At 42.3% G+C, this 21,911-nt stretch overlaps 1 protein-coding gene across 1 annotated transcript in view; it reads right to left on the reverse strand.

Moving 5' to 3' along the window:
* CDC5L (cell division cycle 5 like) overlaps nt 1-19,019 on the reverse strand; it is a 32,995-nt gene extending 13,976 nt beyond the window's left edge. Inside the window, exons 1-14 of the mRNA XM_083730241.1 lie at nt 18,866-19,019; nt 17,329-17,432; nt 15,979-16,140; nt 14,384-14,511; nt 13,257-13,356; nt 11,816-12,034; nt 10,113-10,257; nt 9,366-9,554; nt 7,334-7,482; nt 6,913-7,075; nt 5,946-6,110; nt 5,772-5,852; nt 5,060-5,305; nt 807-1,004 (exon numbers count right to left, since the gene is read on the reverse strand). Of these exons, the coding sequence (XP_083586367.1) occupies nt 807-1,004; nt 5,060-5,305; nt 5,772-5,852; nt 5,946-6,110; nt 6,913-7,075; nt 7,334-7,482; nt 9,366-9,554; nt 10,113-10,257; nt 11,816-12,034; nt 13,257-13,356; nt 14,384-14,511; nt 15,979-16,140; nt 17,329-17,432; nt 18,866-18,910 (2,094 nt within the window). The 5' untranslated portion in view covers nt 18,911-19,019. The remainder of the gene's footprint in view (nt 1-806; nt 1,005-5,059; nt 5,306-5,771; nt 5,853-5,945; nt 6,111-6,912; nt 7,076-7,333; nt 7,483-9,365; nt 9,555-10,112; nt 10,258-11,815; nt 12,035-13,256; nt 13,357-14,383; nt 14,512-15,978; nt 16,141-17,328; nt 17,433-18,865) is intronic.
* Between the last annotated feature and the right edge of the window lie 2,892 nt (nt 19,020-21,911).

Here is a 21,911-nt window from a genome sequence, read left to right on the forward strand (position 1 = left end):
AAACAGATATGAAACACTGGAATCCATTCAATGCATCCCCAACCACGAAGCTTAGGCAGAAAGAACTACTACTACTTTTTTCCAGCTATCAGGAGGGCAAGTTGAGGCCCACCTCTAGTCACGAAACTGAACTAAGTAACCACAGGATGAGCATAATGTTGGAGCGTATCAGGATACATCAGCATGACCAAGAAGCACCACTTCCTGTTTTTGGATTCAACTTGATTTATCCAGTATATGAATGATGCCAATTAAGGCCAAGTGTTACTAGACGTTTATCTTTAAAAAAATATTTATTTTTTCAGTTCTATAGAATTCCATTGAAATAGCAGTGCCCATGGGACGCAGGTGGCGCTGTGGGTTAAAGCCTCAGCGCCTAGGACTTGCCGATCAAAAGGTCGGCGGTTCGAATCCCTGCGGCGGGGTGTGCTCCCGCTGCTCGGTCCCAGCGCCTGCCAACCTAGCAGTTCGAAAGCACCTCCAGGTGCAAGTAGATAAATAGGGACCGCTTACCAGCGGGAAGGTAAACGGCGTTTCCGTGTGCGGCTCTGGCTCGCCAGAGCAGCGATGTCACGCTGGCCACGTGACCCGGAAGTGTCTCCGGACAGCGCTGGCCCCTGGCCTCTTAAGTGAGATGGGCGCACAACCCCAGAGTCTGTCAAGACTGGCCCGTACGGGCAGCGGTACCTTTACCTTTACCTTTACCTAGCAGTGCCCATGCTTCCAAATTAGGGATAAAACACAAGCTAGGACACACAGTATAACGTCAGATTAAGCCTGTTTCTCAAAAGGAAATGTATACCAACCTCAAGTCTCTTCTCTAGGGATTCAATTCTGTCTTTTTTACTGGCCAAGTTAGCTCGTGTGTAGCGATTCTGCCCAGGAAGGAACAACACCTGGCTGTAACATTCTTCCCACACTTGATTATAAGCTTCACTTGAAAGCTCTCCATGCCCCATTCCTTGCTTCACCACTTCCATTTCCTGGGCAAGGAGTTCTTCAGCCTGTTTGAAATGAGGGATTAGTTACAACTGCACCTTTCTGGCTGTTCTTGAACTATAAATATAACAATTTACAGAGCAAACTTCTCCATTTGAAGAGCAGCATATTCTATTGTTTGTACACAGTCACATAAAAAACATAAATCATCAGTGGCACTTTCCCCAGTTTTCACATTGCATTTGCTGTACAGAATACAGTGGTACCTTGGTTCTCAAACACCTTGGTACTCAAACGCTTTTCGGAAGCCGAACGTCTGATGCGGCTGTCGGCTATTGTTTCCGGGCCACCTGCACCAGTCAGAAGCTGCACCTTGGTTTTCGAACATTTCGGAAGTCAAACGGACTTCCGGAATGGATTAAGTTTGGCACTTTTGTTTTTGAGGCTTTTTCAGTTAATTTGTTTTTGTGACTGTGTGGAACCCAGTTCAGCTACTGATTATGTGACTGTGGAAATGGACAAAAGCCCCCCATCCAAACAATGACTATCATCAGTGCAGGTAAGAAAAAAATGTTTTTATTTTTATCATCTACAATACTTATTTATTGTATAGTACAGTACATTATTGCTTTCGTTTTACGGATCAATGGTCTCGTTAGATAGTAAAATTCATGTTAAATTGCTGTTTTAGGGGTTGTTTTTAAATGGATCAATCCGTTTTGAATTACTTTCTATGGGAAAGCGTACCTTGGTTTTGGAATGCTTTGGTTTTGGAACAGATTAAGTTTGAGAACCAAGGTATACAAAATGAGTATACACAGAACACCCCTTTTAATTCATTTTGTTGTTGTTTTAAGTAAGCAGTCCATGTGTGTATTCATAAACTTCCCACATAACAGCACCAACCTATGTGATTCTGGTCTTAGAATTGGTTCATAGAATTGTAAAGTTGGAAGGGATCTCAAGGGTCATCTAGTCCAAACAGATTCAAAACATTTTGGAATCGTGGGCCAATGTGAGGAAGATGAAAGAATGTTCTGTAGAACTCTGTTCAACTTCAAGCATTTGTTCTGTAGAACTTACATTATTTTATACTCAGAGTAGGGAGTAAAGAGTTCATAATCCATTTAGAGATCAGGAGATTATCAAAAAGGCCCAAAAAGCTTTGAAGGACTACTTTGAGATAAATTTGAACACTACGGTGGAAAAAAGAACCGTCTGGGACGCAAGTAAAGCGGTTATGAGGGGGTTTCTGATACAACAGAACACCATAAAGAAAAGAGCACAGAATGAGAAAAAAGATAAGATTCTGGAGAAAATTAAAGAATGTGAGAAGTTAAGATCAAGACCGAAGTCAAAGGAGATTCTAAGAGAAATTAAACTTTACCAAGCACAATATTCTAAATTGATAAATCAGGAAGTGGAATGGAAAGTTAAGCTAATGAAACAAAGATCTTTTGAATCGGCAAATAAATGTGGAAAGCTGTTAGCATGGCAGCTGAAAAAGAGACAAAAATTGAACACGGTCACAAATTTAGAGATTGAAGGAAGAAATATTCAGAACCCAGTGGAGATTAGAAAGTGTTTCCAGAGATACTTTAAACAACTATATACACAAGGGCCGCAAAACGAGGTGGAGATAGAACAATTTTTGATAAAGAATGGTCTACCAAGGCTATCTCAGGAAAATAGAACAATCCTGAACTATAAAATAACACAACAAGAGATTGAAGAAGCCATTCAGAACATGCAACTGGGCAAATCTCCAGGGCCAGATGGGCTTACCTCCAAATATTATAAGACATTGAAAGACTATTTGATATATCCATTAATGGAGGTTTGCAATGAAATTATGGAGGGGAAGAAGGCACCGGAGTCGTGGAAAGAAGCTTTCATCACATTGATACCCAAACTAGAAACTGAAAAGACACAACTTAAGAATTACCGCCCCATCTCCCTCCTAAATGTGGATTACAAAATATTTGCAGACATTTTAGCAAGCAGATTTAAAAAAGTTTTAAATGAAGTAATTCACAAGGACCAAGCAGGCTTTATCCCAGGTAGACATTTATTTGCTAATACAAGGAGTTTGGTCGAGTGGCGGGATTTAAACTGAACAAGCAGAAAACCAAGGTTTTGGAAAGAAAACTTGACACCTTTAGAATCAGAAAGGTTTCAGAAAGAGACAGAGTTAAATGTGGTTAAAAAAGTAAGATACCTAGGGGTAAATATAACAGCGAAGAATATGAGTCTATTTAAGGATAACTATGAAAAGTGCTGGTCTGAAATTAAAAGGGATTTAGAAGATTGAAACTTTCCTTGTCAGGACGAATTGCTGTTATAAAGATGAATGTATTGCCAAAGATGCTGTTTTTGTTTCAGACTTTACAGATTGTGGACAAAATGGAGTGTTTGGGGAGGTGGCAAAGAGATATCTCCAAATTTGTCTGGCAGGGCAAAAAGCCCAGAATCAAGTTTAAGATACTAACTGATGCTAAAGAAAGAGGGGGCTTTGCCCTGCCAGACTTAAAGCTGTACTATAAATCAGCAGCTTTCTGCTGGTTGAAAGATTGGCTGCTTCTTGAAAACACTGATGTTTTAGATTTGGAAGGATTTAACAACGTTTTTGGATGGCATGCATATTTGTGGTATGACAAGGTTAAAATTCATAAGGCTTTCAAGAACCATATTGTCAGGAAAGCAGTGTTCAATGTCTGGATAAAATATAAAGACTTATTGGAGAATAAGACCCCAAGGTGGTTGTCACCAATGGAGGCTAAGGCCCGGAAAAGACTCAATATGGAGGCCAAATGGCCGAAATATTGGGAAATAATAGAAAAAGATGGAGATAATTGGAGGTTGCAGAGTTTGGAGAAACTAAAAGATAAAGTGCGAGATTGGTTACATTATGCTCAGATCAAAGAGGTTTTTAAGATGGATAAAAAGATAGGATTCCAGGTGGAAAAATCAAAGTTGGAAACGGAATTGTTAGAACCTAAGACTAAGGTACTTTCAAGAATGTATAATTTGCTGCTAAAATGGAATACACAAGATGAAACGGTTAAATCGGCTATGATAAAATGGGCACAGGACACTGGGTACAATATCATGTTTGCTGACTGGGAAAGGTTATGGACCACCGGGTTGAAATTCACGGCATGTAATGCCTTGAAAGAAAATATTATGAAAATGATATATAGGTGGTACATTACCTCAGTCAAGCTTGCAAAAATATACCATTTGTCTGATAATAAATGTTGGAAATGTAAAGAAGCTGAAGGAACGTTCTTTCACCTCTGGTGGACCTGCCCTAGAGTTAAGGCTTTCTGGGAAATGATATATAATGAGTTGAAAAAGGTATTTAAGTATACCTTCCCTAAGAAACCAGAGGCCTTCCTTTTGGGCATTGTCGGCCAGAGGGTGTTAAAGAAGGATCGGACATTTTTTATGTATGCAACAACAGCAGCAAGGATACTTATCGCCAAGCACTGGAAAACCCAAGATTTGCCCACACTGGAAGAATGGCAGATGCAACTGATAGACTATATGGAATTAGCAGAAATGACTGGCAGAATCCGAGACCTGGGAGATTCTCGGATTTGTGGTATGACAAGGTTATGTCATATTAATTATGGAGAAATCAAACTGTAACTACCAGGCTAAATATCATGGTCTTGGGCAGAGAGGTGTAACATCAGATGCACCACACCACGTAGTTTTTTAGTTCCCTCTTTTCTAATAAAGAGAAACAGAGAGATTGTAGGGAAAGTGGGAAAAACCCAAAAATTTGATCCCATTTTTCAAATTGGAATTATAGTGGGCCCTGGGTTTTAAAAGACTGGTAATGATTGCTGTAAACCACCAGAATATAATTCATAAATTTCATCTAAAAAGATTCTAATTGCCATTCAGTGATGTCCTATCGTAAAAATGGGTGTTAAGCAGAGAGAAGCTTACTGAAACACCATCAGTACTCCCAAAGCACTCCCAAAAGAAAGTTTTAGAAATTTTTCCTATCAGGTTAAGAAAGAACAGAATTAGAAAGTGTAAACCTTGCAAAATGTAGTACTATGGTAGGCAGAGAGCATAAACAATGCAGAGAAATAGAAGATATATATACCTTTTTGATGTCTTCCTTTGAGTATTTCTCATAAGGATTGTGTTCAAGATAAGATAGGTGTTCTGTGCTACCGGGTCCAAACCCTGGGACTTTCCCCTTTTTGCCTCCTGGGAGTTCTCCGTAAGGGTGATGCACAAGGTCAAAATGAAGCATGGTAATCATCTCTTTCTTAATCAGCTCTTCACTCTTCTGTAAATCTGTTAGAGGTGGCTCTACATTTAAGGGTCTCAGGATTGTTTCATTTACCTAATCCAAAAAACAAGAAGCCAGCCTTTTAAGAGCAGCCACTGCTGCTAGTCATGTAACACGACACATGTGAAACTGTTGCATTACATCAAGAGGTGCTCTAGAGTGACAAGACACACATTAAATCCACAGAATTTGACAAAATCAGAAAATAATGTTCTATTGTCTTTATTAATTTCATTTAGCATTACAACAGCTTGGCCAGCAATCGGCTTTCCGGAATGGCTATTCTGAAAAGGAAGCGAGGGGTGGTGGACCAGTGCCGTGACCTACACTTCCTACTGGCCAGCAAATCCATGTGTCTTAAATGGCATTTCCCCCACTTCTTAGGGGACAGACTTGGCTCCAGGCCTCCAGTTGCTAATACTGATACTGCAGCTTACAAATATTTATTATTCACCATTTTACTGATAGCATTCCCTCCCCTCAGGTTATTTCATCTTCTTCAGAATTAGGAACAACTTACTTCAGAGGGTCTTGGCAAATCTTTCTGAACTGCTTTGTGCATCCGCTTTAGTGCCTTTATACGCTCCATTTCTCGAATACTCTAGAAAGATATTTAAGACATGAATTAGGTGAAGTTAATGGGAGAAGGACACAGTATGTTACACTGCTTTATAAATCTAATAATTCATTCTACCTGCTTGCGAGCGTCTGCATCAGCTGCATCCTCTATATATGTATCATCTGCATTATGATCTTCGAGTTCCTTTTCCGCATTTTCAGGTAGGACAATCTCAAAGTCATTCTTTGGAGCAGGAAGACCCATCAGTCCTAGACGCAAATTTTCACGGGATTCTCTTTCCTGTTGAAAAAGTAATTTAATACACTAAATGTTCACTTTCCTAAAAACAGCAATAAAGCAAGCACTCAATTTATTTTTAAGCCTGCCTGGTGATTTCAACTACTTATGGACCAGCTTTGTGTCCTTCCTTTCACACTGGGCTCAGAGTTATGAAATGACTCAATTCTCAAAAGCAATGAAAGGTCTTGACAGGCAATCGTCAACAAGTCACTTTGGGATTTGAGGGCGATCACTGTGATTGCTCGTGTCTATTTCTGTGACCACAGTGGCTGCAATCACAGAACTTGAGCTGCTGCCCAAATGATGTCTACAAACATGTGCACCCACAAAAAGCCACAACTGCTTGCCTTGATATGATCAAGTGCTTATTCCTAACTCCAAATGCACTTCCTTAAATTAGAGAATACTTATATAATCTACTCTGTAAAACTGAGTTGAGGAATTTGTTCTCCCACCTCCACCCCCCGGCAATGTTGTCAACTCCCAAAGTAGCTAGGTGGTGGTGGGGATTTGAGATTAGGAAAATGGGTGCAAAGGAAAAGAAACAGTTAAAATGTATCCCCTTTGCTTGTCACTACTCTAATCAAAACTAGAGCACCCATGCTTTACAAAAAATGTTTTTAAAAAACCAGGAAATCTAGTCAGTGCCCGTAATTATGTTTGTAAAGATTCAAATGAATTCCTATTTGCTTTTGGAAGACATAATGGTGGTGGATGGATCCATCATCATTTCTGAGAGCCCCCACCTGTGAAATGCAATGGATAAAATTGTGGAAATGAACATAATTTCCTACTTACTTACCATATGTTTTGTATAGGATGGATCACTGTAATCTGCCATTCCCTCCTCAGGATTAATATTTAGTTTATCACGCAAGGGAGTTCTCCCTGGAGTCACACCTACTACCGGCTTAGGAGTCATTCCACTATGAGGAGTCAGCCCTTCAGCTCCATGGGAAGGTGTCCTAGAAAAAAATTATTTGCTCCAATATGAGTGCGGTAGCACAATTTTTGTGCACATCTTTAACTGTTTAAAGACTACCAGCCTACAAGTCCCAGTTTTGGATTTGGAATTTATAGTCAGCAATTCATCATGGAGAGGAACCTGGGAAAACTGGTGTCCAACACACACACACACACACACACACACACACCCCTATTAAAGTAAAAAAAAGTTCAAATGTATCTTTGCCCTTCCCCAACAGCTCAAGTAGATGACTTACCTGAAGGGTGTGGAAAGCACTGTATTTGGCGTCTGAACAACTTGCCTCTGAGGTGTTACTCCAGTGAAGTCACTCTCATGGAGAGGGGTATTCAGACCACCTTTCAAGGGGGTATCAACATTTGTAAGAGCCATCAAATTCTGGGCTTCCTGCATAATAAGATAGATGATAGATAGATATAGATAGATAGATGATAGATAGATGATAGATAGATAGAAAGACAATAATCATTTTCCAAACTAAAAGTCTACAAATATATATATATCAACTAGGGGCTGCACTCCTGCTTGCTCCACTTGCTGCCCCCTGCCATTCCCCCCACATTAACTCCCTGGAGCTTCCCCTTCCCACTCCATGAAACCATTAAGCTCATTTTTCACCTTCCCAACCCATTTCCAAAGTTATTTCTCTCTTCTGCTCTACAGCCATGCTTTGCACCCATTTTCACCTTTGCTCCCATGTCCATGCCTCCGCCCTGCATCCTTTTGCACAGCACTCTTATAAACAAACCACTCCTGTGGTAACCTCCTGAATCTTTCTCTTCCAATACGTTTTCCTTCATCCTCACATTAATGAAATCTCTGCTGTTGTTTAAAAGAGCTACTTTTCCCCCTTCGTTCTCACTATACTGAAAACTTCTCCCATTCCTCAGCTGCCTTACAAGAGCGATAAACAAGGCAGAGCCCTCAAATACTTCATACCTGCTTTGTTCAATCTTCTGCTGCCCCAATCTTTACACTGCCCCTTTCCCCCGTTTCTCCCTTCTCCCTCTCATGCCACAGACACCCGTGTTGGGCGACCTGCCTTCTATTTTGCTCCCCTCCCCCATGACTTCATGCAAACACAGGATGGTGATGAGGCACTGCAAATGCTCTAAATGTGCAATGACAGCCTTAAATTTTTATGTACCGTATTTTTCGCCCTATAGGACGCACTTTTTCCCCTCCAAAAATGATGGGGAAATGTGTGTGCGTCCTATGGGGCGAATGCAGGCTTTCGCTGAAGCCTGGAGAGTGAGAGGGGTCAGTGCGCACCGACCCCTCTAGCTCTCCAGGAAGCTATCCGCAAGCCTTGGGAGCCCGCGGGAGTTCCTGCCGGGTTCCCAAGGCTTGCGGACAGCCGCCTGCAGCCTGAAACCTGGGGAGCGCAGCAGAGCGCACCCCGGGCTTCGAGCAGCTCTCCGCAAGCCTTGGGAGCCCAGCGCAACTTCCCGCTGGGCTCCCAAGGCTTGCGGACAGCAGCCTGCAGCCCGAAACCCGGGGAACGCAGCGGAGCACGCCCCAGACTTCGGGCTTCGAGCAGCTCTCCGCAAGCCTTGGGAGCCCGGCGCGACTTCCCACCGGGCTCTCTAGGCTTGCGGATAGCAGCCTGTTCTGGGGGCTGGGGAAGATTTTTTTCCCCTTTATTTCCCCCCAAAAAAACTAGGTGCGCTCTATGGGCCGGTGCGCCCTATGGGGTGAAAAATATGGTATATAGAAAGATATTCCAATGTCAAAAGATACTACCTATTGATGGGTAGGAGGGAAAATAAAACACTTTTTTCCTTCTGCAACTACCGGCAAACCACCAATACCAATCCAATGAGTCAAGGTGCAATTTTTAAAAAGAAACCAAATGTTGCTCAAATATCAACTAACAAAATTGGATGAAAAGTTAGTATTTTGCTTCTTTCATGTCAAGAATACCAATTCCATTTAGTCATATTGAATATCTAGTATAATGGACTGATAAAAATGTCTTCCACTGACATCCTGGGCTTTGTTCCTCTTGCAGGGAGGAGAAAGGATGGCTTGTTCAGGTTGAAACAAAAGTCTATCTTTGAGCTTCATCTGCAATCTAGTCTTCCTGCTACGCAGCCACCCGCAAGCTATGTTCCAAGCAGGGGTTGGTAGCTCCCCATTCCCAACAAGCCATGCAACACAATGGAGCAGAGGAGGAAGATTGATTACTTACTTCACTTAACTACAAATAAAATACGAAGCTGCAACGGATACCAGTGCAACGTTAAAATGAAACTATATTTAGGCTTTACCTGTAGGATCCTGTCCTGTGCTGCCGGCGTTTTAGGTGTTCTAAGAGCAATGCTATTGTTGGTAACATTGTATTCTGACAGAAGTGTGCTGGATGCAGAGTTTGTGATCCCAGATTCCTCTGCTGTTTGACGTGCAATCTCACTTGCTTGGCCAACTTTAACTACTTCTTCAAGTTCTGTATCTGAAATCTTAAGAAGAGGAGATAAATCCATACATCGCAATATGACAGGATTCCTAATAAACTGAGAAACAGCCAACAATGAAAAGTTGTCTTAACATCAGAAACGCTAGCTGTTAAAATAGTGCCATAGGGACTGCCCTTAGTCAATATACCAACAGGAAAAAGGCAGTTGCTTCAACTGGACAAGCCTACATCATTTTCCCTCCAACTTAACTGGGGAAAGTGGTACAACCTTTGCTAGTTTTGCAGTGCTAAAAGCATTTCCTGCAATACGATGTGTCTGGCACAATGAAATAGTGCTAAAAAGGATGGTGCTTCCAAGATGACTATGCAAATGAATGGATATAAAGCTACCCTGAGAGACTCTCACATTGCAAATCTGGGATATGAAAAGGGGCTAAAAAGTAGGAGTCCATGGGCAACATGCATCCGAGGGGGGGGGGATGCAGATTATATGTGCACATTTGAGCCTTAATTTCTGGAAAGCCTCGTGATTTGGGCACATCACATGCATCTGCAGTGACTTAAACAAATCACAAGGCTGTGATAGGAACAAGCAACTTACCTGAGGAGCTGGAAGCACCAGCTTGCTTCTTTTTTTCGTGAATTCTGACACACCGCTAGTCTGAAGAATTGCTGAAGGTAAATCAGACTCTTTTTTCCGTTTCAGCTGTTGCCTATCTTTCTTTCGCTCTCTTCCTTCCTTTTCCCTGTTAAAACAGAAGTGCCTCAATTAAGTACCAATGACTGATAATTCAATAAATAGTTCAGAAAGGCGTGGGGTGCTTTATCTATTGCAATAGCACAAGTGGGGGTTTTTAAAGTCACATCATATTGACAGATGGATAAAGTTTTGTTGTTATTTGTAAGACAACTGTATTAATTTGAAGAGAAAAGTGGCATCAATTTTTAGAATCAATAAAGATCCATCATTAAAATGGCTGGTTTCTCAAGAAGATTTTAAACCTGAAAAGCTTGTTGGCATAAAAAGCCTTCTGGACACCTGAAAGCCAAAGTGAGGATGCCTGCTGAAAGTGATCCACAGGATGCCACCGATAACATTACATGCCAGACTTGTGGCTGAGGCCAGTTGGGCCTCTGAAGCACAGAAAACAACCAGCACTGTGCTGCTTGTAGCATTTTATTGTCTCTGAAGTTTATTGTAGTATGCTTTTATTACGTTTTTATTCCTTTCTATTGTACAGCACCTTGACAAATTATTTCATAAGGTGTCTAATAAAGGGTAATATCCAGTTAGCTATGCTCAAGGTAGACACACTGAATTCCATTGACTGAAGTTACAAAAGTGCACTGATTTCAATGGCTCTACTGTCTACTCCCAAGTTTAACTCAGCAGGATATCAGCCATGACAAAAAAAATTCTTGGTGTATCTGTCCAAGAATGCTTAATTTATTGATTAAATCTGGTCTTTCATAATTATCCTTACCATTTATCCTAGAGACCTCTATCATATCATTCTTGCAAGCCTTAAAAATACAGTTATGATGTTAATCAGATTCCTTCTGTGAGGTTTTAGGATTAGGTGTCAAGGCTATGTCACCTTACTTATTTAAAATTAAATCTGACTTCTTCTTTTTACCAACAGAGACTCCAGTAACACCAATATTGTCTCAAATCAATATAGTTAATGGTCCAACAGCCATCACAAATAGGACTGCAGATAGAGGACCTCTACGAATCTTTAGATGGAAAAAAGGAGATGACATATGCCCATCAGTTAAAGAAACATGACTTTTTGCTGTACCACTCTCAGAGATAAGGAGCAGATCTGTGTGAATTATACACTGATGCCTCTGTTTAGAACCAATTATTTTGTGCTACATTTAAAATATTCTCGTTGCAAGATTTGGATTTTGTTGCATGACAACAATTCCTAAATTAAAGGGAAAATGGGAGCAGAGCAATAAAAAAATTAGGAACAGAACAATATTACTGTCCAAGCCACCAAAGTGTCTTCCTTGACCAGCTCCAACTTAAGTTTTCAAACAGCCAACCGAGAAAAGCTAGATATTTTAATGATTTTCATTCCACAAAAACAATAGTTAGAAACTTGGGTTTCCTATTAAAAAAGCTAAAACGTTCAAATGCTAAGTCTTATAAGAATTCACAAAAAGTAAAGATAAGCAACAGTACACAAATGGATGGAATGTGCCATAGCACATACTGTTGGCAACATTATACAAGACTTTGCTCTGTGCCCCTTTTGCCCCATTTAAACGTAACTTTTCAGTCAAGAACCAACTTACGATCTCAGCTCCCCATCCAAGTCTTGTTGCCTTAACTTCCTAAAATCTGCATCCAGGGCCTGGTAGTTTTCTTCTGATGTGTCATAAAAACCTGCAGCGGGTTTCTTCTCAAATGGGATTTCTGCATTGTAGTCTACTCCCCTTTTCTTCTTTCTTTTCTTCTGGATCTCAATCCCTGCAGCTCGAAGTTCTCTCCTCTTCTGGAGGGCAGCAAGGCGCCTGCAAAGGTGTGATAGATTAACACAAATCTGAACAGCTATTAGCTTTGAAAAATAGGCCATTTCTAGAGGAAGCATTAACTGTGGTTTACTGTGCAAAATGTTTGCAGTCCATACTGAAAATTAGTTCCACACGAGTATTCCTTTATGCTACACACAGCACAAGACAAAAAAATTCCTTCCAGTAGCACCTTAAAGACCAACTAAGTCAGTTCTTGGTATGAGCTTTCGTGTGCATGCACACTTCACGAAAGCTCATACCAAGAACTGACTTAGTTGGTCTTTAAGGTGCTACTGGAAGGAATTTTTTTGTTTTGACTATGGCAGGCCAACACGGCTACCTATCTGTAACAGCACAAGACATCAGTTTTGAGTCATGAGATCAAAGTCTCAAAAGGCTTTAACACAAAGTTTCAAGGATCTGCTTGATTTTACTTCTGCTGCTGCCAGATTGCAGAGCGGGGGCAAAGGAAGAGAAGAATCTTTCTTGAATTCCAAATCTGTCAATTTAACAAATCATCCCGAGTTTCTGGACTTCTCATAAAGAATGCCTGAAAATTCAGAAACTATTAAGAAAGGTGCATGGTTTGCAAGCAATTAAAACAGCTTCTTGTTTATTTCTTGCACCTGAATCCAAATCTTACACTTCAGGCTTTTATCCTCGCAACTCTGCAAGACTGGTCAGATTGAGAAATATTTACTTGCACCAAACCATACCTTGAGTTTCATCGCCAGTGCTGAACTGAACCTGGATTTCACCCATCAAAGCTCAGCATTTGAGCTGCTTAAAGTTTATTATTTATAGTCATTTTAATACTTAGAACAGGTAACTAGCAGCATCAATAAAACCTGGTGACTTGGGTCATTAATAAAAGGGAAGAGGAAAATAGGTGGGAAACACAGGAGCACTGCCTTGAGATTTGAGATCCCATCTCAATCTTAGCCCAATATTTATTTATTTATTTATTTATTTATTTATTTATTTCCCCAACATTAGACTCCAACAGATAGAAAACAAACCATGTGCCAAGCATGACTGTTATCATCTTAGGGAGAGATGCAGAATCTGACAGTGTTTGTGCAACTCAATTAGGGGTTGCAAGGAGTAGAATTAACCATTCTGCTGGCATCTTATGACAAGACAGCTATTCTATTCCGTGGAGAAGCTTCCTGCCTGGACTGGAGCTCTGCCAATTAACAGTTTTAGCTGAGTCAAGTAATACCTAGCTTCTTCCAGCTGCTTCTCTCTTGCCTTCCTTTTGGCTTTCTTTCCCTGAGTGTTCGCCAAGCGAGCTCTAGCTTCAGAAAGCATCTCGAGTTCATCTGCAAAAGGAATGTACACAGTTCACACACTCTCATTTACACCTTGCTCTATGAAATAGGTAAGAATGAAATGCTTCTCAGAAGTGGGAAAATCTGTATGTTAACAGATCCCAGGTCACTTCTGCCTTTTCTGAATGTGTTCAAAACATGATTTAGGCCAACAGGAGTCTCTATTGTTACCTCTTATATGAATACAAGAAAAAAAATATTCTATTCTTATAGGTTTTTAAAAGGTGTAATCAACAAGTTTCTTCCTATATTACTGAGGTTTCAATCCTATGCACACATATTGTTAAAATGATGGACCATGTCCACCAATAGTTTGTATATTATGACTTTTTCTTTAACATGATAGCAATAAAATTTATTTCTTCCTATCAAGCTGGAGTCACTTCAAAGTTAATTAATTAATTTCCAGGCAGAACTTTAAGGGGGATCCTTTGGAAAAACCTCCAGCCTGAAGACCTAATCCAGTCTGCAATACCTCTTTACATGCCCCTCAGCACTCTCTTCAAGGCTTGCCCTTTATCACTTGGCCATGCCCTTTTCCCAAGTAAACTAGCCATGCAGTCAAATATCTCTTGCTGTAAGGCCAGTTTACTTCATTCCCCAAGAAGCGGAAATGAAACAAATGGTTGGCTTGCTACATTTAATCTCTGAAAAGGAATGCTTTCTCAGCACACACGAGTGATCTGGCCATGCAGGAGTGATGTTTTAGATCTCTGTGCAGCTTTAGTCTGTGAGCTAGAAAAAGGGAACTCTTTTTCTTTGCAAAGATGAAACAAAAGCCAAGCTCTATTCATGTGTACATGGTGTGCCTGTGTTTGTGAGAGACAAATAATGTGATATATGCTAACAGAATTCTGTGCTTGGGGGAAGATTATTCAGCCTTGCAATAGCTGACTGAAACCATAAAACAATTGATGGCCTAATGAAGGAAAGTCACAAAAGGAAGGAATTGTGCTATATAATGAACGTGTCAAAGGATGGAGTGGGGACAAATTCATAAAACCTGTTTCAAGCATACCCTCATCCATATCAATAGGGTCTGGTCTGGCTGGCTTGGTTTCTGGGTTTGGGTCAATTTCTCCGGGTTTAAGTTTTCGAGGATCATCAGCAGTTTCTTCCTCATTGTCTCTTTGAGCAGCCTTATCCCTGAAAAGATAACATGTAGAACAAGTGCAAAAATATGAAGCAAATATATACCAATATAAAAACAAAAAAAAATTCCTTCCAGTAGCACCTTAAAGACCAACTAAGTTAGTTCTTGGTATGAGCTTTCGTGTGCATGCACACTTCTTCAGATACACTGAAACAGAAGTCACCAGACCCTTCTATATAGTGAGAAGGTGGGGAGGGGTATTACTCAGAAGGGTGGTGGGAATGGGTGATTGGCAGATAGCTGTGACTGCAATAGGTCTTACAGGAAAAAGTAAGGGGTGAGAAGGTGAAAAATGGCTTTGTCATGTATAATGAGATAAAAAGCCATTTTTATCTCAGAAGGGTCTGGTGACTTCTGTTTCAGTGTATCTGAAGAAGTGTGCATGCACACGAAAGCTCATACCAAGAACTAACTTAGTTGGTCTTTAAGGTGCTACTGGAAGGAATTTTTTTTGTTTTGACTATGGCAGACCAACACGGCTACCTATCTGTAACTATATACCAATATAAGACATTGAATGGACTTAAGTTATCCATATCTATTGATATCAGCGGTTCTCCTCTCAGTATGACTTAGTTGGATACAAACCAAAGACAATACAACCAACCCAAAGAAAATCAGGAGCTATCAACATGGTGCCCACCAGTACTTCCTATGGCACAACCAAAGAGCCTCAGTAAACATCCCCTCAAAAATCCAGAATGCAGTTCCTGCTCACCCACCCACTCCTATATTGAGCACGACCTCCTTAAACATGTTCACATTTCATGGATACCAGGACTGAACACCCATCTTTCCATCTGTTCTGAACAGAAGAGAGGTGCAAAAAGTTTGTGAGTGTGCAGGTGACTGATACAGTCACTTTCTTACTTCATTGATGGGACAGGCATTTTGTGATGCCCTATCTTTTTCTGCTTTTTAAGAGATGGCAGCAATAGGTCATGCCCCACAGCTGTCCTTTTGAGTTTGCTGCCCATATTTGTGTTTGCTGCTGCACACAGAATGGAAGATGGCAGGACCCCCAAGGACGTGCTCCCTGGGGAGCTGGCTTCCAGTCCCAGGCCCGCTGACAGACCAAAGATGTCTGCAAACATGAAATGAAGGCTGGCTACATTAACCCCATCATATGGGAATCCCTTGCAGATTATCAGAGTGTCTGGAGACAGAAAGTCAAGTCATGCATATGGTGCATGTGCAGCAGCACAACAGGACACCTTCATCTGCCCCAGCTGCAACAAAACATCTCTCTCCTGTAACGGTCTCTACAGCCACAGCAAGAACTGTAACCCTCTAACGGGTTGACTTCACCCCCAAAGGTACACTCCTCAATTGTCTCTGGATGCAAACAACAACTCTTAAACACCTAAAAGCTTTCTTCTGAAATCCTGAGTTACCGGTAGTTCTGTAACTAGGTCTCTCAGTATCAAAAACTAGCTTCATTACAGAGCAGAATTACTCACAGGAGAAATTCATAGTGTTCCAAGCACTGGGCAGCTGTTCTCCCAATAATTGGTGCGATTGTCCTCCACTGGGTTGGCATAAGTTTGGCCAAATGCAACAACTTCTCCTCTTCTTCTCGTGACCATTCTGTTTTCTTGATACTTGGGTCCAGCCACTCATACCTTGTTCAAAATAATAAAAATGAGATTTTTTTCAAGATACTGTTAACACGATTAAACACCTATAAATTAGCTCCACAGAGGATTTCACATAGCCTTTCTTGAATCTGCTATAGTATATAGATACATAAAGAAAATTAAAATAGTCCCAATTTTGCCAACTTTATTTCTCATAATTACTGCATCTATAAAGGTAGTATATAGGCTACTTTCAAAATATGAACTGTAATCTACACTGAAAAACTAACATGGCCCAGGCCAATTAAAAAATGCCCTAAGCCAGAGGTTTCCAACCTTTTTGAGTCCACGGCTCCCTTAACCAACTACCCGTATTTTTTTGCTCCATAAGATGCACCTGACCATAAGATCTAGTTTTTAGAGGAAAACAAGAAAAAAAAATTTCTGCGCAGAGCATGTAAGCGGCTCTCGCTGTAAAGCACGGCGATGCTGGAGCAAGAAGAGGAGGGGGAGACACCAGGACAGGTGCTTTGCTTGCTTTCCCGCGAGGCGAGAGGAGGGGCGGACAGGAGCCATGGCTCCGGCTGCGGAGGCATCCCTCAGCTTGCGACTGCAGCAGCAGCCGAGGGATCCCTCTGCCGTGCAGTGCATTCGCTCCATAAGACACACAGACATTTCCCCTTACTTTTTAGGAGGAAAAAAGTGTGTCTTATGGAGCAAAAAATATGGTACATTCTTTCTGCAGGACTCCTGTGGGGCTCAGGAGTCCAGTTATGTCACCCCTTGCCTGCAGACCTGGCAGCCTCACACACTTTTTCGAACACCCTCCCTAGTGGAGTGTTACCTCAGCATCCTTTTCTCTCCCCTCTCCTTGAGGGTCCTCTGGGCAGCTGCTGCTGCTGTCCCTGGCTCTGAGTTGCTGCCCCACCACCCAAAAGAGAGGTGCCTCCCAGTGGCACCATTCGCCTGCAGAGCTTATAGCCACGGCTGCTGCAATAAACAGCTGTGCCAGCCTTTGGGAGGCAGAGAAGCAAGAGGGCACAGAAACAAGTACTGTACACAAATTTTCTTATTTTGATTGCAGAATTAGGATGTCTGTGGAGTATTGTGCAGGAATTTCTGACACATACAATATGTCATCCCCACTTCACCTACTTGACTTGATAAACTCTGATGAAGTTTCCCAATAACAACATATCAAAATTCCCCCATAGGTTATTTTCTGGTACCTACCATCTGGCTTTGCACTGCTTTGCTGATTTTCTGTGTAATAAAGAGGCAATACGAGACCATTGGTTTTTGCCATATTTCATTACAGCTGCTTTAAGAATTTCATCCTTAAAACGAAAAGAGAATAAAAATGTATTAGGCATTACAACAATACCCTATGCAAAAAAAAGGCAAGGCAAGGCAAGCTTTTTTCATCCCAACAATGATGCTAAAAGAATGCATCACAGGGGAAAAACTTTTACTGCTGCTACTAGAGTAGGCACACCTCATTCAGGCTGAGTAAGAGAATTCCATCACAACACTGCACAAACAGCTAAAGATAAGATAAACTCCAGTATTTGGGGGTTTTTTATTGAAGACTAATGACAGTGTGTCCAGGAACTGCACACATGGTTTTAGTATGTCAAAGCCTGCAAAACTGACGAAAGCATAGGAATAATAGAAAGTTGTGTTTTAAATGTCCCCTGAGTGCCATAGCCTGCTTACTATGACTACAACCACAAGCAGAAGGTCCATGCACTTATCTGTGCCTACAAATATGGGGCTAGTTTAGGATGTTGTTGTTTAGTTGTCTTAGTCGTGTTCGACTCTCCGTGACCCCATGAACCAAAGCATGCCTTGGAAACTCTCACTTTCTTCTCAAAGCTTCTCCTTTTTTATGTCCATGGAATTTTCTTGGCAAAATACTGGAGTGGCTTGCCAGTTCCTTCTCCATGTTTAGGATGTACACACACTATTTCTCCCCAGCTAGAGGACTTTATGTAACAGCTTCTCATTCTGGGTATGGAGAGGTTTAAAAGACAATAGTGCCATCCTGTATATCAGATATGGGAGCCTTTGGCTCCCCAGATGTTGAGCTGCAACTGCCGTCAGCTGCAACAATACTGATCACCAGCCAGGGGTGATGGGAGTTGCAGTTCAGCAACATCTGAAAAGCCAAACGTTCACTATACCTGACACGTGCCTTAAAAGCTGATCCCCAGCCATCCCCACCCAGTTCTTTCTACCTTTTGGCAGAGGCATTTTAAATTGCTACCAAGCACTCCAGGACCCCAGGGTGAAGGGCAGGCATCCAAACGAAACAATGGAAAGCAAAATCCACCAAAGGGAAAGTCTTGCCCGCAAAGCCCATATAGAAACTTTTCATTCTGGGGCGCTAAGTTCCAAGGGGAGGAGGGGCGTGCCAGCTCCTACTTCCCGGGAGGATTCACAGCAAGAGCAGAAAAAGTGGGTGCGAGGCTGCTACAGACACTAACATGTATTATTATTTATTGATCGGATAAGACTGTGCCTCTTGCAACCTTTGCATTGCTTCCTTTTTTAAAAATGTTATTTTTTTAACGTTTATTAGGCGCCATCGCCTCCTACGCAGAGACAGACGGACAGACACACAGAGTGCGCGCTGCTGGTGCGCAGGCGCCGTAGCCCACTTGGCGCAGGCGCACTGCTCTCCACCCGCTCGCCTCAGAGGGGCCTCCGGAGAGCGAAGGGACGGCGGCGCACGGGGCGGGGGGGGGGCGAGGGGAGCCGCGCCACCTACCTCCGTGTTTCGCCACACGCCCCCCTTGATCATGATCCGCGGCATCTTGGCGGCGGGAGGAGAAGCGGCAGCCGGCGGCGAGGAAGAGGCGCGTCAGGTCGCGGGCGCGAGGCGGGTGCAGGAGGGCACTGCGCAGGCGCAGCCTTGGACTAGCGGAACGCCGCCTGCCAGCGGGGTCGAACTCCCCTTCTGGTTGGAGGATGAGGAGGAAGGAGGCGGTGCTCTCTCGGGTTTCCGGCGGCGCTTGCGGCGGGGCGTTCCTTCAACGGGGGGGGGGTTGCGCGCATGCGCCTTTGAAGCCGCTCCGCTCTGGAGGCAGGAAGCTTCCCGGTTCCTTGAAAGCTTTTCCCAAAGCGGAAGTGAGCGTTGCCCCTAGATTATGATAGAGGGATTTCAGGGTCGGATTCTGTTTCGGCTCTTCCTCTCCCGGGCCCGGGGGAGCAGATTCCGCGGGGATGAGGCCCCTTCCCCCCCCCCCCCGGTGCCAGGGAGATGAACAACTAGACGACTTGGAGGCCGCCTTTCAGCGCGTGGTGCTTTGTTATAGTTTTATATCTGGGAAGCCCGGTCAGATGGGCGGGTACAAATAATAAAATTATTATTTTGTTGTCGTCGTCGTCCTTGCTATTCCCAGAGTCTGTGCGCTCAATTACGCGGCGCAGGGCTTACCTCTCCCCCCCCCCCTCCATATTGTATTCAAGTTGGCGCCCTCATTTCCTCTGGGTGGGGGAAGCCAGATGTGTCTCTCAGTTTCCCAAGCCCAACAGGGCTAAAGACCTTGTGGGTCGCTTTGAGGCGCTTTTTGTGGGTAAAGCGACCGTGGCGATGGAGGAATGCCTGCGTGTCCAACTGGGACCCGGGTCAAGGCGCCACTTTTCCATTGAGCCGAGCGCTCCCTTCTCCGCTTCGCCTCTCTCGAAAACGGAGTCGGGCTTGGAATCTCCTCCTGTTCAGCCCCTTGGCTAAAGCAGTCTGCCATTAACATTGCAAGTGAGAGACCGCTTTGCATATCCTGCGAACCTCTCTCAACGTAGCACCCCATGCCTCAGTTTCCACGGAATCTTAGATTAATCAAGTTTAAAAGAAGGTGAAAGCAGCATGCTGCGGTGCTCCTAGGGTCAGACTGCGGAGTGCTGGTGCAACTTTCATGTCCGGCCATCACCCTATTGCAGTGCCTCTCATACTGCCACCTCAAATAATTTTTGGACACTGAGGGGCAAGAGACTTTCTGCTGTCCATGAATTGCTGTTCATTATTTGCTGATACTTAATTTTATTGTGTACTGTTATATTCTAATAGATTATTGAATATTACTTTATATGATATAAAGTTATATTTTAAAGTTATGTTTTTATTGTGACATTTTTGTATTGGATCAGATTGTTATAAGGTGTGCAATTGTGTACAGTGGTACCTCTGGTTATGTACTTAATTCATTCCGGAGCTCCGTTCTTAACCTGAAACTGTTCTTAACCTGAAGCACCACTTTAGCTAATGGGGCCACGCGATTTCTGTTCTCATCCTGAAGCAAAGTTCTTAACCCGAGGTATTTCTGGGTTAGCGGAGTCAGTAACCTGAAGCATCTGTAACCTGAAGCGTCCGTAACCCAAGGTACCACTGTATAGTAATATAGAAAAGCGGTATACAAATTGAAAGTGAAATGGGGGGGGGGGGAATGATCCAAGTAGATCAGACCAGCAGCCATAGGAGAAAAGTGAAGAAGGAGAAAAGTAAATACAGAAATTCAGTTCTGTAGATAACTTTTGTGAAAAATCCGGAAGCTTTTCTGTTAGGCATTTCAGGTGACAAAAGAGAATGCCAAAAGGCATTTCACCTGCCAAAAGAGAAGAAAAAACTTTTTATGTCTGCTACAACTGTGGCTAGGAGATGGATCAATGTAAAGAAATGGACTCACTACCAGGGTTTGATTAAACACTTGCAATGAACAAAATGAATAAAGAAATATAATGAAGAAGTCAAAATGTTAAGAGAATAATTATTATTATTTTAAAGATTTTAAAAATTAAGACATAATAAAAACAAGCAGGAGAAGCTAATATGCTCCAAAACAGAAGAGGAAGTTGAGGGAAGTCGGGGGGGGGGGGATTGGGGAATGGAATTCTTTTTTTATTCTTGTTATATGTCATGATATTTTGATGGAAAATATTTTTTTTAAAAGAAATTCAGTTCTGTACACCTTTCTGGAAGACCCAACGCCATCCATTTTTATAGCTGTCCAGTGTGAGTAGCAGCTCTGTTTGCTCTGAGATTTTCCTGAGAGAGCTTTCACTGAAATGTAAGTTACACATGAACATTTTTTATAAAAACAATAGGTGTGACAGCTCAACTACAGTGCATATAATAAGTCTAGAATTAATAACCTAAAATGAAGAGTGCAACATGAGGTAAGAATGTCTCTGAAGGAGTCCTCATAAAAATGGAAATGGAAATCTTTGTGCATTTTACTGAAAATATCTGAATGCAGGTTGCTGATTCTGCAGGAAATTCTCTCAGAAGCCTCTCCAGGTGGGTTTTGTCTTCTGCCACAATGTTTCCTACTTATATTTCACAACAAAGGGATGAAGGTGCAGATCACAGAATAGATCGTGCCTTTAGTTGAGACAGGCATCTTGTAACTCTAAACCAAATTGTAACTGTCATTTGATAGAAATAAGATTTGTTATTGCAGTGAATTAATTTTGACACACCAGAACAATGCAAAGGATTGAAATTTATTCCAGCTTATGCTGAGATGCAACTCATATCAGCCTGCAAACAGTGCAAAAAAATCCCCTGGTGCCTTTAGCTTTGGGTATTACTCAACTGGTGCAGGACTGTTAGTGTAAATGGGTTTGCCTCTATTTTTTGACACCACTTTCTTGTTTTCCTTTCAGCTTGGCCTTCTCTTTCCTTCCTTCCATCTCCCCAGACACAACACAAATACAGCTATGAGAAGTTAGTAATCTCTGAGGGGGGGAACAACACTTTCTCCTTATGTGACAGACACTTATATAGTCTGGCTTTTTCCAGGAGGGTCCCTAGTGTT

The sequence above is a fragment of the Podarcis gaigeae genome (genome assembly GCF_964106915.1).
Source record: "Podarcis gaigeae genome assembly, chromosome: 3".
In the NCBI taxonomy this organism is placed as follows: Eukaryota; Metazoa; Chordata; class Lepidosauria; order Squamata; family Lacertidae; genus Podarcis; species Podarcis gaigeae.